At 39.7% G+C, this 23,078-nt stretch overlaps 1 protein-coding gene across 3 annotated transcripts in view; it reads left to right on the plus strand.

The window, feature by feature from the left end:
• The window catches only part of LOC126248184 (G patch domain-containing protein 4), a 65,452-nt gene that overhangs the window by 17,079 nt on the left and 25,295 nt on the right, over positions 1 to 23,078 (plus strand). For all 3 annotated transcript variants that reach the window (XM_049948959.1, XM_049948960.1, XM_049948957.1), the window contains exon 3: positions 10,254 to 10,361. In XM_049948959.1, the coding sequence (XP_049804916.1) occupies positions 10,254 to 10,361 (108 nt within the window). The remainder of the gene's footprint in view (positions 1 to 10,253; positions 10,362 to 23,078) is intronic.

Raw genomic sequence — 23,078 nt, forward strand, 5'->3', positions numbered from 1 at the left:
CGTACACTTATCACCCCAGAACTCTTCAGTTATTAAAGGAAGAAATACAACAAGAAGCCATCACCACCATTGCACCTCTGATGCCCTGCAAAGGCATGTACAGCTTTGTCAGTAACGGTTGCCTTCACTTTAGTGATTTTTAGTTTTCAAAGTTTTTGAAGCAATTCGGTGATCTGCACTTCTACATCTACATACATAGATAATCCACAAGCCACCATACAGTGCATAGCAGAGGATGCTCTGTACCACTACTAGTCATTTTCTTTCTGCTCCATTGACAAATGACTGAGGGAAAAACATGTGCCTATATGTCTCCATATAAGCCCTAATTTCTTGTATCTTATCTTTGTGGTCCTTGCATGAACTGTATGTTGGTGGTCGTATGACTGTTCTGCAGTCAACTTCAAATGCTAGTTCTCTAAATTTTCACAATAGCACACCTGGAAAAGAATGTTTTAATCCTTCCAGGGATTCCTGTTTGAATTCACAAAGCATTGCCGTAGTACTTGTGTGTTGCTCAAACCTACCAATAACAAATCTAGCAGCAGGCTTTTGAATTACTTTGATGTCTTCCTTTAATTTGGCCTGGTGCGGATCCCAAATGCTCGAGCAGTACACAAGAGTAAGTCACACTAGCATTCTCTATGTGGTGTCCTTTACAGATTGATCACACTTCTTAAAAATTTTCCCAATAAATGTAAACCTACCATTCACCTCCCCTACCACAAACGTCACATCCTAGTTCCATATCATATCACTTCACAACATTACTCTCAGATATTCAAACAATGTGACAGTGTCAAGCAGGACACTATTAAATGTATTTGAATGTTATTGGTTTGTTTTTCGTACTCATCTTCATTAACTCAATTTTTTTCTGCAATGAGCTAGATACCATTCATCACACCAACTAAAAGTCGTCTTGTATCCTCCTACAGTCACTCAGTGAAGACACCTTCACGTACACCACAGCATCGTCAGCAAACAACTGCAGATTACTGCCACCCTGTCCATCTGATTATTGATGTATATGAAAAATAATAGCAGACCCATCACACCTCCCTGGGGCATTCCTGACAATATAGTTGTCTCTGATGAACACTTGCCATCAAGGGCAACGTATTGTGTTCTACTACTTAAGAAGTCTTCGACCCACTCTGATGTCTGTTAATCTATTCCATGTGCTTGTACCTTCTTTAACAGACTGCAGTGGGGCACTGTGTCAAATACTTTTAGGAAATGTAGAAATACGGGATCTGCCTAGTGCCCTTCATCAATAGTTTACAGTGTATCATGTGAGAAAAGGGCAAACTGAGTTTTGCATGAGTGATGCTTTCTAAAAGTGTGCCGATTTGTGGACAGAAGCTTTTTTGTCTCAAATAAATTTGCTATATTTGAACTCAGAATATGTTAAAGAATTCTGCAGCAAACTGATATTAAGGATATTTGTTTGTAATTTTGTGGATCTGCTCTGTTACCCTTTTTATATACAGGAGTCATCTGCACTTTTTTCCACTCATTTGGGACTTTGCATTTGGCAAGAGATTCCTGATAAATGCAAGCTGAGTAAGGGACCAATTCCATAGAGTACTCTTCATAAAACTGAATTGGGATTCCATCCGGACCTGGCAACTTTTTTATTTTCAACTATTTCAGTTGTTTCTCTATGTCAAGGATGCGTTACTATATCATCAATACAGGAGTCTGCATGGTGATCAAATGACAGTATGTTTGTAAGATTCATCTTCGTGAGTGATTCCTTAAACATGAAATTTAAAGCTTTAGCTTTCCTTTTGCTATCTGCTGCTGCCACATGACACTGGTCAACAAGTCACTGAATGGAAGCTTTAGCCCTGTTTAGCAAGTTTACATGGGACTAGAATTTTCTTGGATTCTCAGCCAGATCTTTCGCTACTGTATGATGGTGATGGTTCTGTGCTTCACAGACACAGGAATCACTACAAACCTTTGCCTGTTGTCATTTGTGTGTTCTCTTATGAGGGTGCAACAGCCTTTACTGCCTTAGCATTTTCTGAATTTCGTTGTTTAAGCCACAGTGTGTCTTTTCCTTCCGTAATCTACATACTTCTCCAGAGCGAGAGTTACTGTCTCTCTAAACTTTGGCCATAATTCCTCTATGTCCATCATACTGGAACTAAATGATGTCAGTTAATTATCTGAGTGAGATGCTAACAACTGCTTGTCTGCCCTTTCTATCAGAAACTCTCTCCTAGCCTTCTTGACTGGTTTATGAACTGTAGTAACCATACTCACTATGATATAAGTTACAAAAAGATCATGTAATTGAACTATTTTGCAACGTGAAATTAATGTCTTTTGCACTAATAGTATCAAAAATTTTTATTAAGTTTCAGAATTTCAGTTGATTTACTTTACATCATATAAAATGGACCAAATGGTTCTCCTAACTTATTTTGTGTGTGTGTGTGTGTGTGTGTGTGTGTGTGTGTGAGGGAGAGGAGCGTGTTAGTCTTTTTGTTTCTATTGTTCTATTTTATTTTTATTGTTTAATAGGAACAAACTAAACTAAGTTGCTTTACACTTAACAAAAAAAAAATTAAAATCATGATAGAAATGTAGTAACACCTCATGGAGACCCCCACCAGTCATCTTTATATTTCAGTTTTTTGATAACCTTCATTTGGCACCAACTTTGAAGAAAAGCTGTACAAGGGTGGTTTGATAAATATGAGGGTTGGAACTTAAATAGTGGCAACTATTTATTTACAACCTATACAAAAGAGTTACATGTTTGCACCTGTTACTGTCCTTCAAAGTAGTCACCAGCATTGTGTAGAACCCGTTGCCAGCTGTGTGGAAGGTGTAGTATACCGTTAGCAGAGCCTGTTCTGTTGATGGTGCAAATGGAGTGGTCTATGGGACAGAATTCGTGTGTCCCATCTGTGTGTGATTACGTTTATCCATGTGAAAGTGTACAAACATTTTCTAAATGTTTGCAAATCATGTAGCTGAGGTGGTCCATGAGTACCGATTTGGTATTCACCTAGTCAGGTATGGAAAACTGTGTAAAAACCACATTTAGGCCAGCTAGCACACCAGCCCTCTTTGTTAATCTGCTGGACGAATTCAGTTTGTGGCTGCCATGCTCCCCTTAATCCAGAAAGCGGGGTGCTAATGTGTAAGGCTATCCTGACAGGTCAAAAACTAGATTTTTCTTTTTCTGTACCCAAGTTGGAGGTATTAGAGTTCAGTTCCCAGTCTCTTATCTGATACATCTTTTTCTGTTCTCCACCCTACTCTGTCCCCCTCTCCCCCCTTTTCCACAATTCCTACATTTTTATTTTCCTGGAAAATGAGACTATGGCAGCTTGTTCTGGTGCCTATTCACTCTCATTTCTAATATAACCATTTGATTTGAGGAATTAACTGCTATTAATCCGTATCAAATCAGCCTTAGCAAATACTGTCAGCGTTTGTGCCGAATTTTTTATTTCTTTGCTAACATCAATAGTTTTCCATATATCGAACAAATTATATCCATGTGTGCTTCTCAAAAATTTAATTTCTGCCACATCAACATCAATGCAAGTTTCATCCTGCCCCACTTTTCCTTATTTTTTAATTCACCCACAGCTTCAGTTTTTGTGAAAAACTAGGTTCACCTGTTTTTATAAGTGTCTGTGAATACTTGTAAATTAGTTTAGAATTCCATTTGTGTCTACATTTGTAACAAATGTTATTTAGCGGGGAGGGGGGGGGGAGGGAGGTCACTATGATTTCCATGATTAAAGCAAGACAAATTGTTTCTTCGAACTTAAGTCACACATCATTCTTACTAAGTTACACGTTACATTATTATAGGATGTACAGTGGTCACATCACAGATGATTCAAATGTACTGGAAAGGATTTATGGCAACCCCTTGATAAGGACTGTTGAAGCTCTGCAATGATAACTGGATCCTGTTGTACAACTGTGCAGAAGTTATAGATATGCTCCCCAGGACATTGATGTAGTGAACCAGAACCCTACACTTTTCATATCTGCACATGTCAGTGACTTGACCTTGATGCCCAATCTACAGTGTTGGATAACAGGAAAAAGAAGAAGAAAAATATGAGGGTGGCTTGATAAGTCTGGTCAATTTCCATGAAAGAACATTTTTATTGTTCCTTCCTAGTTGGTAAGCTTGATTATTCCAAGGATTGTATAAAGAATTTCAACATTGCGCAGCAACAGTTCATTGTTGACAACCATCTGAATGGGTCACACTGTCAAATGTGGTTGAAAAATGGAGAGAACCAAGTTTTGTGCTGCTATTGAATATTCTCATTTGAAGGGTTGCAGTGGCATACATTCAAACTGAAGTGCAGTAGGCCACTCATCATGCATCAACCACATGGTGCGGACAACTTCCTAGTGCACACTTGCAGCAGGTATGTAGTTTGTCCCTCTAGAAATTAAAGTCTGCCATTCTGTTTAATCACCAGGATAGCATACATAGCCCAATCTGGTGATCATGGATAACACCACACCGCAGATCACTGTTGATTAGCAACATCTTTACCATGTGTGTGCCATCTTCTCCAAATTTGGCTTTGTTTGTGAGTAAAATAGACTATAAAAATGGTGGTATGATAGTGATCTGTGAAGGAACTATGTGCAAATTTCTGTCTGTGAGTGGAAATCAGCTTTGCTTGGTTGCTGTACCACTTTGAAAGTTGTTCGTGTTAGCACAAGCAAATAAAATGTATCACAGACATATCACTTGCATCTGTTTCACTTCCCACTTTTAGCATCCTTTTATCTGGATTATTGTCTACATGTTGTATTGCGTGTGCACTCACCATGACATGTTGTACAGTGAGGTTGAGGTGGACCACCATCCATGCTTACAGGCAGATTTGAATCTGTTTGAAGTATGTGACAACACACTGCAGCCAGTATTTTGTACAATGGTTGTTGTCTGTATAGAATAGTAGCATATTACTTTGCATGCATTGTAATTTTCATGAAGAAATGTGAGCATCATTTCACCTTGTATTTAATAACAATTTACATTTTCCTTATCGGATTCTTCCTTATGGAAATGTGGTGTCCATGTTGCCCATCACAGGCTTGTAAAATGAGCAATCATGAGTGAAATCTATGCATTATGTGAAGTGTTGGCAGAAGTGCCAACACTGTGTTGCTAGAGGAGGCCGAAATGCACGCGTTTAATTACACGCAGACTGGCGTGAGTTCTGGAACAGGACAATGTCTTGAGAATTGCAAATAAAGTACGTAGATGATGTAATACTTAACTTTAATCCATAATTGGTGTACATTGCTCTTGACTGTACATGCTTCAATATAAATATCAATTGAATACGGCGCCTTGCTAGGTCGTAGCAAATGACGTAGCTGAAGGCTATGCTAACTATCGTCTCGGCAAATGAGAGCGTGATTGTCAGTGAACCATTCCTATGAACGTCGAACGTCGGCTGTACAACTGGGCGAGTGCCAGGACGTCTCTCTAGACCTGCCGTGTGGTGGCGCTCGGTCTGCGATCACTGACAGTGGCGACACGCGGGTCCGACGTATACTAATGGACCATGGCCGATTTAAAGGCTGCCACGTAGCAAGTGTGGTGTCTGGCAGTGACACCACATTATGTACCAAGATCCATTTGTTTTGTACTGTATGTAGTGTGGTAAAGTGCAACCACAATAAATGTACCACCATAGTATGTTTCAGTAAGGCTATGTGATACTACATTTTATGCAATGCTTGCAGTTAACTATCAAGACATTCTAGAACATACACTGCACGATAAAAAAAATTTTAGGCACTTGGAAGGGAAGGAGGAAACTAAATGAAACTTCACAGGTTGAAAGTACATGTTGTTATTTCAGTGATTGCAGTATTGAGTCAAATGAACAAAGAACTTGTCAGTATGAGCCCACATCTCAGTATGAGGTTGCACCCCTTCTGGCCTAGACGCATACAATTATTCTGTGGGAAATTGTCATAAAGCTGTTATATTCTCTCCTGAGAGGCAAGTCAGCCCACAACTGTTGTAACTGGTGCTTGATGTTGTGGGTGGTGGCACTAGTATGGAGTTAACATCTGAGCTGGTCCCACATGTGCTATCAACGACAGATCTAGGGATCTTGCTAGCCGCAAGAGTACCTCAGTATTATGCCGTCAGTCCATAGACAGACATGCCATATGTGGATAAGCTTTATCCTGTTGAAAAATGGAACCACGATGTTGTCGCATGAGAGGTACCACAATTAATTCAACTAAATACCTTGGAATTACAATTATGAACAACTTAAATTGGAAAGAACACACAGAAAATGTTGTGGGGAAGGCAAACCAAAGACTGCGTTTTATTGAAAGAACACTTAGAAAATGTAACAAATCTACTAAAGAGACTGTCTACATTATGCTTGTCCTTCCTCTTTTGGAGTACTGCTGCACGGTCTGGGATCCATACCAGATAGGATTAATGGAGTACATTGAGAAAATTCGAAGAAGAGCAGCACATTTTGTATTATCCCAAAATATGGGAGAGAGTGTCACAGACATGGTACCAGATTCGGGTTAGACATCATTAAAACAAAGGTGTTTTTCGTTGTGGCAGAATCTTCTTACGAAATTTCAATCACCAACTTCCTCCTCTGAATGTGAAAATACGTTGCTGACGTTGACCTACATGTGGAGAAGTGATCATAATAATGAAATAAGGGAAATCACAGCTCGCACGGAAAGATATTGGTGTTTTGTTTTTTCCATGCGCTGTTTGAGATTGGAATAATAGAGAATTATTAATGTGGTTGGATGAACCCTTTGCCAGGCACTTAAGTGTGGTTTGCAGAGTATCCATGTAGATGTAGATGAGTGCACAGAATGTCTGTGACATACTGTTGTGCCATCAGGGTTCCCTCAATCAATGCTATCTGTGCGTTGAAGCCATACGTAATCGCTCTCTGCACCTTAATGCTAAATAACACCAAAACATTGGAAAAATGAGACCTCTCTCCAGGTTGCCACCATACTTGCCAACAATGCTCATCTGGGGTAGCACAGAAATGCAATTCTTCACTGAACTCAATGTGATGCCATTCATCAGCAATACATGTTCTCCAGTCACAGCATTACTCCAAATTTGGCAATTTGTGTCTTTGTCTTAACAGCAGCACACACACGGGGCAGTAATTCCCTAGTCTGGTTGCCACTAATCTCTGTCCAGTGATGTGCGATGACACAAAATGTTGTAGGGAATCCATTATTTGTTCTTGGACAGCAAGTGCAGCTGTGATGGGGTTATGGTGTGCTTCTTGCACAGTACATGATCCTCCTTTGTTGTGGTCGAACATGGTCAACCACAATCTTGATGCAAAGTATGCCTGCCCTCATGTTCCCGTACAGTCCTACCTTGAGCTATGGTCACAACTGAATCCCTGATGAATATAGATATTGCATGATTCAACCAGCTGGCCAAATGAAGACCTTCGTTAAGGCCTGTTTCAAACTGCCAGGTGCTGATAACACTGTTTGATCTGAATACATGGCATCTCCTTGTTCTTTGCAGTGATCGCTCATCATTTGACACAGTTCTTGCCCCTTATGTTTACTACCAGGACAAGTAACAAGACTAAACATGAACAACATTGATGCATCTGGTGATCATTATACCTGTGACAGAGTTGCAACTCAAATCATATACATACCTGTCAATGATGCATACATATACCAAGTTAAATAGGCATTTGACCATGTCTTCTGGGTGCTTCACTACTTATTTCAGGCAGTGTTTGTTCAGATGTTAGTTATAAATATTTCTGAAGTCCTATATATCATATGATACTGGCATTTGAAATAATAAAAAAAATACTTACTTTTTAATTTTCTCATAACTAACCATTTTTGTTCTTACTGGACATTTTCCTTTCAGTACCACTATACACTACTCTGCAAAACCTAAATACAAGCTGGAGCAATGTGTGCTCACGTAAGCAACCGACTTACCAGTTGCTGCATAGCTATGTCACCACCTCTGCACCTGTGTCACCTGTGGCTGTGCTAGTGTGAATGTAAGAAAAATTTAATTTCTTCCCCTTTTCTGCCCTAGGGTGTAATAATAACGTATCATATTACCTACTTGGTGGAAATGAATGAACGTGTGGAGCATGTTGCCAAAGGTCTTCCAGTCATGCACAGAAAGCTGGACATTACATGGTCTGTGGTCATCATGACTATAGAGCCAGATGGGGCTGGCCACACAGCACAAGGTAGTTTAAAGACTGGGAAAAGACAGGGTGTATCTATGAGTGAGCATCACCAGTTTCAATGAACTAAATCGTCATTTTCAAAAGTAAAACATCAGTTGGAGAATATATAATGGGAATTGTGACCATACATCTGACACCTATTTTGTAAAATAATGAAACCAGGCAACTGCAGCAACGGTGGCACAATCAAGTAACTAAGAGCTATGCCTATGCTTTTCCAACAGTTGGATGGGCATAACTTGTGGTGACTTGATTGTGTCACCATTGCCTCAGTTGCCTGGTTTCGTTATTTTTCGTAACTGTTGTTGTAATTGTGTTCACAATTCCATTATATATTCTCCAACTGATGTTTTACATTTGAAAATGACGATGTAGTTAGTTGAAACCGCTAATTTAACCCCTTTTTTTAAAAGAAAAATTTTATGGACTTTGGCTATGGCTTCACTATGGTAGTGTCAAATAAATATTTAACTTATATTATAGTCACACTCCTTTATGACAATGATGCTGAGATATAGACTCAGTGAGCAGTTACGGCGCACTGTAGTGGCCTTCTTCATTACAATGTGGCCAGGAGACAATGCCGTAAAGCATATGACGCCATACCACACTGCAGTCTGTCAATGAATGTACAAGTATATTGAACAGGTTCTCAGGTATGTGAGTGGCTCGAAGACTTCTCAAGTAACGGAACCCAGTATGTTGTTCTCGACAGCAAGTGTTTATTGCAGAGAATGGTATCATCAGGAGTGCCCCAGGGAAGTGTGATAGGATTGCTGTTATTTTGTACACGCATAAATGATATTGCAGACAGGGTAAGCAGCAGTCAGATCTGCATGCTGATAATGCTGTTGTCTGTAGGAAGGTGTCATCATTGAGTTACTATAAGAGGATACAAGATGACTTGGACAAAATTTCTAGTTTGTGTGATTAATGGAAGGTAACTTTAAACATAGAAAATGTAAGTTAATAGCAGATGAGTGGGAAAAATGAACCCCTAATGTTGGTGTACAGCATTGGTAGTGTGCTGCTCGATACAGTCACATCGATTAAATATTTATGCATGACATTGCAAAGCGATGTGAAATAGAGTGAGCATAGGAGGATTGTAGTAGGGAAGGTGAATGGCCAATTTCGGTTTATTGGTAGAATTTTAGGAAAGTGTGATTCATCTGTAGTGGAGACTGCATATAGGACACTTGTGTGTCCCCTTGTTGAGTGCTCTACTCCTCATAATGCTCCACACTAAATTGATTATTTGTTTCCTTTTTTTCCAGTTCTTCTAGTCTCACTTGTGATACCATCTCTAGTATTGTCAACGGAATGCAGGTCTTAGAAGATTTACAAATGCTGTGATGGATTATCTAGTTCTCAGATTTTCAATATTCATATAGTTAGTTGATAGAATACATATTCGTGGTTGCAAAGTGCATTTTCATGAATGATCCTCATACTTTCTTGCTTTCAAAGAAAATTAGTAACATTTAGAGGCAAAGACCCAGTAAATTCATTCATTTGAGGTATAAACAGATTTGTAATTGAAAATACAAGAGCTAGGAAATATTATCTTTAATCAAACCAGAAATTTTATACATGAGAACAGCACTGGCATTTTCCTGAATAGCACTGTGATGTGTTTTCTAAAGTATGGGAATGAAAGCATGTGGATCCAGTAGTATTCATGCTGTGGAGGTAAAAATAAAAAATAAAAAATTACTTTCACTCCTGTAAAAAGGATAAGTGTGTGTATCATGTTTTGTTTCTGTGTGTTCCTCGTGTGAAAGAAATGTGGATGTTTTCTCTTACAACGTGTAAATTGTTTGACATCAAACCTATTGTTTTTCCAATTACTGTGATGGTGGTGTGTGTGTGTGTGTGGGGGGGGGGGGGGGGGGGTTGCACATGCATGTGCTTGTATTAATATTCACAATTTACAAAATACATATTCTGTTATAATTGGATATAACATTTCTCCTTTCTTTCTCCTTTCAGAGTGGAGTTTCTGTAAAAGTTTGTGATAAGGACCTTGAACTCACAAACAAGAAAATCACTAACAGGAAGAAAAAGAAGTCAGAACTTGTACATGGAAGATTTTATAAGGTTTGTTGCAGATGCCACCTTTTACAGTTACTGATATGGATGTGTTTATTGTCGCAGTCTTCAATTGTACTTTGGAAGATTAGGTATTATTCACTATTGTTGTGTGTGCTGTTTAGTAACCTTAATTGCCAAAAGATGTCATCTTCATATGCTGAATATTATCACGACCACAATCAGAAAAAAGTTTATTAATATACTTACGTTTTGTACTGCATTCATGTGTTATAGGACAACCATTTTCACAGTTGTTTTCTTAAGTATGAGACTCCCAGTATGGTAGCCCCAGGAAAGAGAATTAACGGAAAATATAATAATATTTGTAGAAAAAAGTCTGTAGCAAAAGGCCCACAATTGCTTTATTGTATTTTCTGTATGCCAACTGACAAATTTATGAGAGGCTTTCATACTCTCCAACAGAATTTGGACAAAGAGCATCAGCTGAAGCTTTGAAAGATCAATAAATAGTAATTTTTCAGGATGTGAAAGCAGTGTAGAGTTTAATTACACTTCTTGAAGCATGGTCATATATATAGTGAGAATGATGTGAATCTCATATTTACAATAAGTACCAGAAAAGTATGTTCTGCATAAAGAACAATGAAAGTATTATTTTGAGATAAGGAGAGCTCAAAAACTTTGGAAAGAGAGGTTCCTACCACAATTGAAGTAATTAAATTATTATAATGAAACCTGGTGGAAGGATGAGATGAAGATAATTGCAGAGGGGTAAAAAACATTTTAAATATAAAACATATGTGTTCTGGAAAAATTGGTATATTGCCAAAGTGCAAAGTGTTTCTTTGTCTGTACAGTTCGCATTATACAAATTTTTGACAAGCAGTAAAACAGAAAGGAGATAATAGAAATCCAATAACACGGAATGTTCTGCATGACATGTATGAACAAACAATTGAACAACACGAAATGTTTATGATATCCACAATGTTTCTGCTTGATGTACTAAATGTAAAAATTATTACGCCATGTAATCTTCCTCACTGTGATAGGTGCTGTGGAAAAATTCAGATACCTTTAACTTGTCACATGATGCTATTTATATCACATCTTATGTGTGGAATGCTTTTCTGCATAGAGTTCTTGTGACACTAATAATCTTCCTCACACTTTCTCTGTGTGTCAGAGGGGTTAATTAAGTGCAGGAACAATTTCTACCATGTGAGATGGCACAGTGGTTATCACACTGGATTTGCATTCGGGAGGACGACAGTTCAAACCCGCATCTGGCCATCCTGATTCAGATTTTCAGTGATTTCCCTAAATCTCTTCAGGCAAATGCCAGGGTGGTTCCTTTGAAAGGGCATGGCCAACTTCCTTCCCCATCCTTCCCTAACTTGATTGGACCAATGACCTCACTGTTTGGCCCCCTCCCCCCCCCCCCCCCCCCCAAATCAGCCAACCAACTTAATTTGTGCAGAACATTTAGTGATATACCGTACTAGAAGCCATCAGCTTTTAAATTTTTCACTTGTTTGATGGTGGAGGTCACTCGAATAAAATTCTTATTGAGTGTACATGCAGTAGGGATGGGCTCCTGTACAACAGCTGGTAGTTGTGTTGGCAGTGGTATAGAGCAGTGATCATCAAACTTTTTTGCTCAAAAGCCAATACTGACATTGTGGGGAAGCACCTTGGCCCACACAATATGTACCGATCCTAATATAGATTGCCAACATACATAAATAAGTACATAATGATCCCCCCATAGACTAACTGTAGTAAGCCTCCAATAGCCGCTGGCCCTGATGTATTGATTTTTAAGCCAACACCAGTTGGAACATTTCGTGTTGACTGTTCTCGTTCCAGACTGCTGTCAGCCTCAGTGACCCCAAAGTTGTGACACTGTAATTAACTGAGAAAGTGCTATTCTGTCGTCTGTATGATCAGATGATTAATTGATTAATAACAGTAACTGTATTTTTATTTAAATGCGTAGTGCGATATACTACAGGATCACAAATGCTTACTAAATGTTTTGAATGTCATTTTTATTCTATGCACTTCATTGTATTATGACAGCTTGAATTAATTTAATGTTCCTTTCTACAAATAAGTGCTGCATTTGATGAGTGTCTCTGTAACACTCATTCTTCCCAACTCCATGGTACTTCCATGTCATAACTTATACCATATTAGCTGATCAATAGGAATTGCGCAGGCCACTATGTTGTCAGCACTGGAAGACAAACAATAAAACACACCCCTCACATCCTTCAACACTGCAGTAACCATGCTACTTAGCCCGTGTCCTACATGAGCAACAGAAGCGAGCGACAGCGAGTAACTTCTGGATACGCGACACTCCAGCGACAAGCAGCAGCATCGGGTGAAAATCTTGGGTGTCCTGCATGGGAGCGACCATGTCGCGCTACAAGATGGCTGCTTAGAGTCAACCAACTGTTTCTGTAAAACGGTGTTGCTAACCTGTAGAATACTGTAGCTGGAGAGCAGGTTACAGCATTAGGTTTACTCTAGAAAATAACGCAAAAAGGAATGCTGTGCATGAAATTTACAAAAGGAGGAATCTCCATGGAGAATTTCGTAAATATCATCAACTACGAAGATCACCAGACAAATTCTTCGAATACACGTGAATGAGCAGAGGAGCATTCAACTATCTCATCAATAAATTAAATATGAATGTTTTTTTGCATGATCAAGAACTTTTAAAAACCAATAAATGCAGAGGAATGACTAGTACATGACTAACTACGCTAAATACAAACAGGTACACAGATTGATACCACTGAACAAAAGCTAGCTGTGGTTTAGAGGTAGCGTATATAGTTCGTGATTACGTGTTTGTTAAAGGTTCTGGGTTCGATAACGAGCAGTTCTTATATTTTTACTGACTCTGTTACAATTCTGTATACTAAGTTTTATGTATACTGTTTACACTACATCGCTAAGTATATTTTTAAGGTCTTGCCAAAGAACATGATCTTCACACCTATCCCAGCATATCACACACATTTACTTATAAATTACAATGAACCATGAAATTTTACAGATATTCGATGTTCCGAACGTAGTTCATCAGCAGTCAGTGTTAAGGCCAAGCATTTCAATTACTCTAAATTTTCTGTAAAAGTAAAGCTTACAAAATTTTTGAAAAGAAAGTCAAACGTTTTGTGTAATGATTTGTCTAAAAGTATGAAACAAAAAATATTAGGGAAAAATTTGGTGCACCTCATTTTCTGTCCATGATTTCAAGCATCATTAAAAGGCATGTAGAATGTTTCTCTGATCTGCTTATTTCTTTTACACAAATCATTTCATAAAATATTTGATTGACTTCTTTCATTTTTTTAATTTCAAGTTTTATTCAGAAAGCACGATCGTACTGACTCCCGGTTTGCCTTCCTAATGTACTTGATTCGAAGGAAGCCTTTTTGACATGTAAATACTGCACGAATGTATCTTTTTATGTGCAAAATAGCTAGGTCTTGAACCGATGAAATTTTTGACACTTCACTTACAGCAGCTTTTCGTTAAATATTTCAAATTTTCCCCAGCTTATTAATTAAGTTTTCATTAATTACCCTGATTACTTTCAAGCAGTTAAATATTTTCATGCCAAACTAGACCTCACGGTGTAAGTTATAGGGAGTCTTGTTTTTGCTCTGCTCATGCGTTTACAAAAACGTATTGAGTGTTAATCATATGATAAAATAGTGCTTTCTGTGTGCTGTCATGTCCAAAATTCGTCGTTTCGATATCTTGAGTCTTTTTATGAGGTACAGCGATTTTTACGACCACTTGATTCTCGAAGCGTAGGAAAGGTTTGGATGGGCCACGAATGACCTGTCTGTGGATATAACAACCAATACCTCAAGAATGAAAAGAGATGAACTATACAGAAAGTCTACACAATGTGATTTTACCTCTGCAAATTCTAAAAAATTTCGTGCAGCTATGTACTCAATTTCGTGGAGCACAGTAGCTATGATGAATAAGGAAAATAAATTCACTCCTGTATCGTTTAAAGATATCAAGCTATATGTTGCGGTAGAATCAAATGTTTTCACCTAATAGTTTTCTTAAAATCAGATGTTAAGTAATTCATAGCTGCCGCTCCACTGCTTTTCCGAGAAAACACGTGGCTGTCGCGCGTGCTGCAGCGACAAGATTCAAACATGTTTGAATTCAAACATCGCCAGTTGCAGCGGGAGACAGGCAGCGACACAGATGTCGCTCACGTAGGACACTTCTGTAATTACACCTGCTGTTGTGTGTTGTCGCCTGAAGCTGTCAGGTGCTGCCGCTCGCTCCTGTCGCTCATGTAGGACACGGCCTTACCCGTCTGCCCCTGAGGTTAGTGGCCATCCTTACTTAGCTCACGGCTGAGTTCACCAACGTCTATTAAAATTAAGTGTGTCTTGAAACATTATTCTATCTTTGAGTATTTTTTACTGTTACTGAGCAGGAAAACTACATTCTTAAGAATGTGTTGACATTAGCAGACGTTTTTTAGATTCAGCTTTTAGGTGCTAGATGCATATTATTATAAAATAAGAATCAGAAAAGCTTGGAAACTACGTAGTTGAAATGATTTATTGTCTCTCCCACAGAAATGCAAATTTAGTAGAAAGCTGTTCCATGAATTGTCTCCATCAGAGTGTGAAAGAGACTTTCATTTATTTATTTTATTTATGTATTCCATTCCATTGTAGCCTGTTACCTGTAATTTAAACACAGTCTGTATTGTTTCTTATACAAATAGTGCAATATACATGATTCCAAGATACACTCCATTGTTCAAAATTCAATAGGTGTGCCCTACTGGTTTCCTGTACTTTTGGAGGGTGTTGTGGTTGTATCTGAGACAAACATTCTGTTTGAGTTAGATCACATGACATTGCATCTTAACCTCAAATGATGCAGTAACATGCATAAATCTTAGGCAAAAATCTGCCTCTTCCATTGTTTGCTGGCTCCCTTGTTGCAGGGAGTGATTGCCCAGTTCCAAGAGAGCATCGTTGTTGCCTGTAACAAGTGTAGCCATGCGCTAGCCCATGTCACCCAGGTTCTGGTTGCTTGGGTGGTGAGGCACGAGGATTCCCCTCTACCAAGAAAGCATTGTTGTTGCCTGTAACAAGCATAGTCATACGCTAGCCTGTAACCCGGATTCTGATTTCATGGGTTGTGAGACACAGCTCACAGCTGCGTTTCTCTCTTAAGTTGTTACGATGTCTGTGCATATCGTGTTCCCAGTTCTTTTGCCACCACTGTTGACCTCAGCTGTCTTGGTTGCATTGTTTCTTGATCTCCTGTCACAACCTCTCGTAGTGTAGTAGACGGTGGTTGGTTGATGTGCTAATGTGCTACCCAAGCATTTCCTGAAGTAATGTCAGCAGTGCTGTACAAGATCTGCTATTTTCTTTCGCAACACGATATCTCCTTGACATTGAGTCTTTGGTTCCAATTCAGTTGCTGCCTATCAGTATCAGCATACAGTAGATATCTCCAGATAGTATGTTCTGGCATACCTTCATCACCATAGGCACACTCAGAGACCTGTCTTCTACCAGTTCAATGCCAGTAAGCAGCTTAGGGGCTGTGGCCAGTCAAGAAGTGTGTCAGGCCTCTTTGGGGATTTAGATGCTTCAGTCCCAGTCTGTTTTTTATTTGGCTGAGAACAATAGATGCACCTCGCTATTTGGGCATCTTTCTATAATTTCTGCTGTAGATGGAATATCTGATTTTGAATTTGCTGCTTCTTTGTGGCCTGTATTCCTATTAAATTCAGCACTTCTTCCTTCAGCCAATAGATTGCAACTTTTTCCATAACTGGAAACTGAGTGGACACATTCCAAGTATTACTTGCGGTACCTCAACTGACACAGTGCCATAGCTCCCGCCAACCAAAGAAGTATTCCACATTGCACTCTGTTAATTATTTGTGCTGGTGTCATGAGCAAAAGCATATGGGCCGAAGCACTGAAACAGTATCCTATGATCACAGTTGAGATAGCATGATGATACATTCTTATGGTTTGCATTGCAGCTTTCAATTGTAACTGGCGAGACTAATAATTTTGTTCATCATGTTCCTTGCACTCTCTCTCTCTCTCTCTCTCTCTCTCTCTCTCTCTCTCTCTCTCTCTCTCATTTTTTCAATATGTGCACCATAATTTTGTTGTTTGTCCAAGAAGATGCCTAAGTATCTATTGATAAATTTCTTTTCATGGACCTTTTACTTAATTTCAGGATCAGGTCTCCTAAAATATTCCCATTTAACAGCATGTATGTGGTCTTCTCAGGTGTGACAGACAGTTTGACTCTTTGGCACCAAAGGACTTTGTTACATCCATCTTCCAGGCTGTTCCTGGAGCTTCCACTCAGAAGGGTTATATGTTGTTGACATGTGCCACTACTCCTACAACCTCTTCATTGTCTTGTGGCCTTCCTAATACGGGTCGAGCACTAGATTCCAGAAAACAGGGCTGCTTGTGGATCCTTGTGGGTAGCCTTGTGAAATTTCTTTTATTAGGGTCTCTCCTGGGCACAACAGTGTTGCTTCTCTGTTTTCACTATAATTTGTAAAGCAGTTGTATAACGCTTGTGGGCAGACCAAGTTTATCAGGTGCTCAAAAATTCCTGGCGTCTATAAATGATCGAATGCCATAGCTATTTCCATCATTATGGCTACAACATACACTCCTGGAAATTGAAATAAGAACACCGTGAATTCATTGTCCCAGGAAGGGGAAACTTTATTGACACATTCCTGGGGTCAGATACATCACATGATCACACTGACAGAACCACAGGCACATAGACACAGGCAACAGAGCATGCACAATGTCGGCACTAGTACAGTGTATATCCACCTTTCGCAGCAATGCAGGCTGCTATTCTCCCATGGAGACGATCGTAGAGATGTTGGATGTAGTCCTGTGGAACGGCTTGCCATGCCATTTCCACCTGGCGCCTCAGTTGGACCAGCGTTCGTGCTGGACGTGCAGACCGCGTGAGACGACGCTTCATCCAGTCCCAAACATGCTCAATGGGGGACAGATCCGGAGATCTTGCTGGCCAGGGTAGTTGACTTACACCTTCTAGAGCACGTTGGGTGGCACGGGATACATGCGGACGTGCATTGTCCTGTTGGAACAGCAAGTTCCCTTGCCGGTCTAGGAATGATAGAACGATGGGTTCGATGACGGTTTGGATGTACCGTGCACTATTCAGTGTCCCCTCGACGATCACCAGTGGTCTACGGCCAGTGTAGGAGATCGCTCCCCACACCATGATGCCGGGTGTTGGCCCTGTGTGCCTCGGTCGTATGCAGTCCTGATTGCGGCGCTCACCTGCATGGCGCCAAACACGCATACGACCATCATTGGCACGAAGGCAGAAGCGACTCTCATCGCTGAAGACGACACGTCTCCATTCGTCCCTCCATTCACGCCTGTCGCGACACCACTGGAGGCGGGCTGCACGATGTTGGGGCGTGAGCGGAAGACGGCCTAACGGTGTGCGGGACCGTAGCCCAGCTTAATGGAGACGGTTGCGAATGGTCCTCGCCGATACCCCAGGAGCAACAGTGTCCCTAATTTGCTGGGAAGTGGCGGTGCGGTCCCCTACGGCACTGCGTAGGATCCTACGGTCTTGGCGTGCATCCGTGCGTCGCTGCGGTCCGGTCCCAGGTCGACGGGCACGTGCACCTTCCGCCGACCACTGGCGACAACATCGATGTACTGTGGAGACCTCACGCCCCACGTGTTGAGCAATTCGGCGGTACGTCCACCCGGCCTCCCGCATGCCCACTATACGCCCTCGCTCAAAGTCCGTCAACTGCACATACGGTTCACGTCCACGCTGTCGCGGCATGCTACCAGTGTTAAAGACTGCGATGGAGCTCCGTATGCCACGGCAAACTGGCTGACACTGACGGCGGCGATGCACAAATGCTGCGCAGCTAGCGCCATTCGACGGCCAACACCGCGGTTCCTGGTGTGTCCGCTGTGCCGTGTGTGTGATCATTGCTTGTACAGCCCTCTCGCAGTGTCCGGAGCAAGTATGGTGGGTCTGACACACCGGTGTCAATGTGTTCTTTTTTCCATTTCCAGGAGTGTATTTATGTGGATCGTTTCTCACAAGTCATATCACCTCATTTACAGCATCTTCTGCTGACTTTCCATTTCTGAAAACATACTGTTTTGAATTCATTCTATGAAGAAATCTTTTCTCCTGTGGTCTACCACATAGCAGGTTATCCAGAACCTTCCCTAAGGTACTGAGATGGCAAATTGGTCTGTAGGACTTTGGAGCTAGGGGATCCTTGTCCTCACACTTTTTCAAGCTTGACCTTTGCTTTCTTCCATGTATTTGGCATTCTTCCTTGCAATAAGCAATAAACAATACATTGTAGAGTTGGCATAAATATTAAGTTATTTGCAAATGAAGGGCTTGTAGAACTTCAGTGGGGATGCCATCAGAGCCAGGTCATTGATTACTTTTCAGTTTGTTTTTTTGTTGCCGTCTCTTCCAAAAATGTGGAAGAGGAAACAGTCATTGCACATTGCCAGTTCTGGTGTGGTGATACCTACTCAACATTAATGATAACTATAATAAAATGTTTTAAATGTTATGCTAGAAATATTTTGCCTGAATATAATTTGTCAAATAATTAAAAAATTACAGATAACATCAGTGCTGATGTGAGTCATAACCTTCAGCCATCTACCCTGTCTATTTGGTAGCTGCTGCTAGTCTCTAATCACTGTCTTAATTATGAACCACCAATCCTTCCCATCAATACCCATAAAGAATATGCACTTGATTTTCTGCTTAAACAGACTGCCATCTGCATATGGACTCCGCAAGCAACCTTATGGTGCATGGCAGAAGGCAACTTGTACCATACCATTTCCTTTCCTGTTCCACTTGCAAATAAAGAGAGGAAAAACAGCTGTCTTTTTTTCCTCTGTATGAGCTATAATTTCTCTTATCTTTGTGGTCCTTACGAAGAACGTAGGACGACGGTGGTACAATCATTCTGCAGTCAACTTAAAATGTCAGTTCTCTAAATTTTCTCGATATTGCCCTGCAAAAAGAAAACCATCTTCCCTCCAGAGATTCCCATTTGAGTTCACGAAGCATCTGTATAACATTCGCACAGTAATTGTATCAACTAGTAACAAATCTACAAGCATGCTTCTGAATTACTTCAATGACGTCCTTCAATCCAGCATGGCAAGGGTCCCAAATACTTGAGCAGTGCTCATGACTGGTAACCCAGCAGTTTAGTCCATTTACTCTCAAACCAGCCAACTTGAGCAGTACTCAAGAATAGGTTGCACTAGTGTTCTATAAGCGGTCTCCTGTACAGACTAACCACACTTTCCTAAAATTCTACAAATAAACTGAAGCCGACCATTTGTCTTTCTTGTACCATCCTAACATGCTCATTCCATTTCATACTGCTGTGTAATGTTACACCTATATATTTCATCAATGTGATTGTGTCAGTAAGCACATTGGTAGTGTGCTTCAGCTTACGTTTTTGCATATTAAGGGTGAACTGTGATTCATCACACAAATCATAAATGTTGTCTGTAAACTTTTATCCTCCTACAGTCACTCAATGGCAACATGATCCTGTACATCACAGCATTCTCAGCAAACTGCTGCAATTTTCTGCTCAGCCTGTCCATCAGATAATTTGTGATTTAGAGAATAAGGGTGATCCTGTCACACTTACCTGGGGCACTCCTGACATTACCCTTCTCTTGATGAACATTCACCTACGAAGACAATGTACTGGTTTCTATTACTTAAGAAGTCTTTGAGCCACTCACATATCTGGGATCATAGTCCGTATGCTAGTAACTTTGTTAGTCATCTGCAGTAGGTCACCATGTCAAGTGCTTTCCAGAAATCTAAGATTATGGAATCTCCCTCTTACCCTTCATCCATGGTTTGCTGGATATCATGTGAGAAAAGGGCAAGCTGAGTTTAACACGAGCAATGCTTTTGAAATCCTTGCTGAATTGTGGGTAGAAGCTTTTTCATCTCAAAGACTTTTATTGTATTTGAACTTATAATATGTTCAAGAATTCTGCAGCAAAATAATGTTAAGGATATTGGTCTGTAATTTTTGAAATCTATTCTTTTACCGTTCTTATATACGGGAATTACCTGCACTTTTTTTCCAGTTGCTTAGACTTTGTGCTGGGTGAGACATTCACAATAAATGGAACCGAATTGGGGTTCCATCCAGACCTGGTGACTTAATTTTTTTCAACTCCTTCAGCTGTTTCTTTGTGTCAGGGATGCCTATTACTACATCCTCCGTGCGAGAGTCTATGCGACTCTTAAATGATGCGCAGTGGTTAAACACTGGACTCGCATTCGGGAGGACGACGGTTCAATCCCGCGTCCGGCCATCCTGATTTAGGTTTTCCGTGATTTTCAACGTTTTGTGGTCCTGTCCTCCTCAGTTGCGCGTAATACTACGGTATATTGATAATTTTCACTTATGGACCGTCTGACAGCAACTGAATAAAACACAATTTTAGTGCCATACGCGTTTCGCCTTTATTTTCTGCAAGGCATCATCAGTGGCCTGGAATATGTACATATGTTAGCTATTTTATTTACATTTTTGTCACTGTGCCTATAGATTATAAACAGTTCTGTGTGGTTGGTATTTCCTATTAAGTTGTAATATTTTGAAGTGTACTTACAGGTTGCGTAGACAGTTTCTTACATATTACGCTCCTGTTGCATTTTTGGTGTTGTTCTTCTTCCTATGAGCGCCAATTTGCTGTTTTTTCCGCATTCCACAGCACTATGCACTGAGCGCTTGTTTTAATGCAATGTTTTGGTTTCTGTTGCCGACTGTCAAATGTTTTTGCCAAAGATCGAATATTACTGCCAAACTTATGAGTGTAACTGTTGAAGTATCTGTGGTCTGTTCGTTTATGCATTTGTGTGTGCGTGTGTGTGTGTGTGTGTGTGTGTGTGTGTGTTTTTTGGTGTCGTATTAATTTAATTTAATTTTATTTTATTGTATTTATTTATTTATTTATTTTTGTCTTTGTCCTATGTATGTGTGTGTGCGTGTTTTGGTGTAATATATATTTTTTTGTGCTGTGTGTGTGTCTTGTCTGTATTTTGGTGTTATGTAATTTTTTATTTATTTATTTATTTATTTTTTTTTTTTTTTTTGAGGGGGCTGTGTATGTGTGCGTGTGTGTGTGTGTGTGTGTGTGTGTGTGTGTGTGTGTGTGTGTGTGTGTGTGTGTGTGTGTTTGTGTGTATTATGGTGTTATATATATTATGTTATCATTTCCTTTATTAAGTGTAGTAGGGAGCCTGTGTTGGTGTGTGTTTGTTCATTTATCACATGTTTGTTTTCTGCTATGGCTTTCTGGATGTGGAAGTTTTCTTGCATTTGTATAAGATGTTTGTCATGGTTGCTTATTCTCATTATTTTCATTTCTTGTTCCATGTTTGTAGGATGATGGTTGTAGTGTTTTAAATGCTCTGCAAATGTGGAATGGTTTGTTTCATACTTCCAACATCTGATATGTTCTTTGTATCTTGTTTCAAAATTCCTGCATGTCATGCCTATGTATACTGCATCACAACTTTGACATTCAAGTTTATATATTCCTGATTGTTGGAATTTGTCCCTCTTGGTAGTTGGCTGGCTTAGGTGTGATTGAAGGGTTTGCCCAGGCTTATATGCTATTTTGAAGCCCTGTCTCTTCAGGATGTTTGCAACTCTGTGTGTTAGTTTATGTGTGTAGGTCATGGTGTACCATCTGGTTCTTTTCTGTGTGGTGTTGTCATTGTGTGTGTTTGTTGAGTGTGTTTGTAAGTTTTCAGCTTGTGAATTCTTTTGTATTGTGGAAATGTTGTGTTTGTTTTTTATTTGTGTTTTTATTTTTTGATTGAGCCTGTGTACCACATGTGTGTCATATCCGTTGTTCCTAGCTATTTGTATGATCGTGTTCATTTCTTGTTCATAGTTTCTCTTGCTGAGTGGGATTCTGTTTAATCTATGTAACATGTGTCTTAGTGCTGCAAGTTTCTGGCTTTGGGGGTGGTTGGATGTGTAATGTATTATTGTGTCCGTGGCTGTTGGTTTTCTAAATATGTTAAATGTATGTTTTCCATTTTCTTTTTTAATTGTAATGTCAAGAAAATTTATTTGATTTTCTTTTTCTTTTTCAAGTGTGAATTTTATGTTCTTATGAGCTTTGTTTATTTCTGAATGGAGTTCATCTATTTTTTCACTTGGCTCGTCTACCAGACAAATAATGTCATCCACGTATCTGTACCAATATATGATTTTGAAACTTTCATTTGTGGTTATCTTATCAAATATCTGATTTTCAAGGTGACTGATGAAAATGTTTGCTAGTGTTCCTGATATTGGGGATCCCATGGGCAGTCCATCAGTTTGTAGATAATACTCTTCCTCAAACTGAAAGTAATTTTGTTCAGTTGTCAGTCTGAGCATATCTGTTATTTCTTTTATTGCGTCTGTGGTGAGGTTGCTGTGGGATGAGAGATTTTGTTCTATGATTTCTATTGTTTCTGTGATAGGGATAGAGGTATACATATTTTCTATATCGAATGAAATCAGTGATGCTGTGTGTGGTACCTGTATGTTCTGTATGTTTTCTATTAGGTTTCCTGTGTTTATCACTGTTCTGTTGTTTTCTACTTTATAGTGTTTTG

The sequence above is a fragment of the Schistocerca nitens genome, chromosome 3 (assembly GCF_023898315.1).
Source record: "Schistocerca nitens isolate TAMUIC-IGC-003100 chromosome 3, iqSchNite1.1, whole genome shotgun sequence".
NCBI lineage: Eukaryota > Metazoa > Arthropoda > Insecta > Orthoptera > Acrididae > Schistocerca > Schistocerca nitens.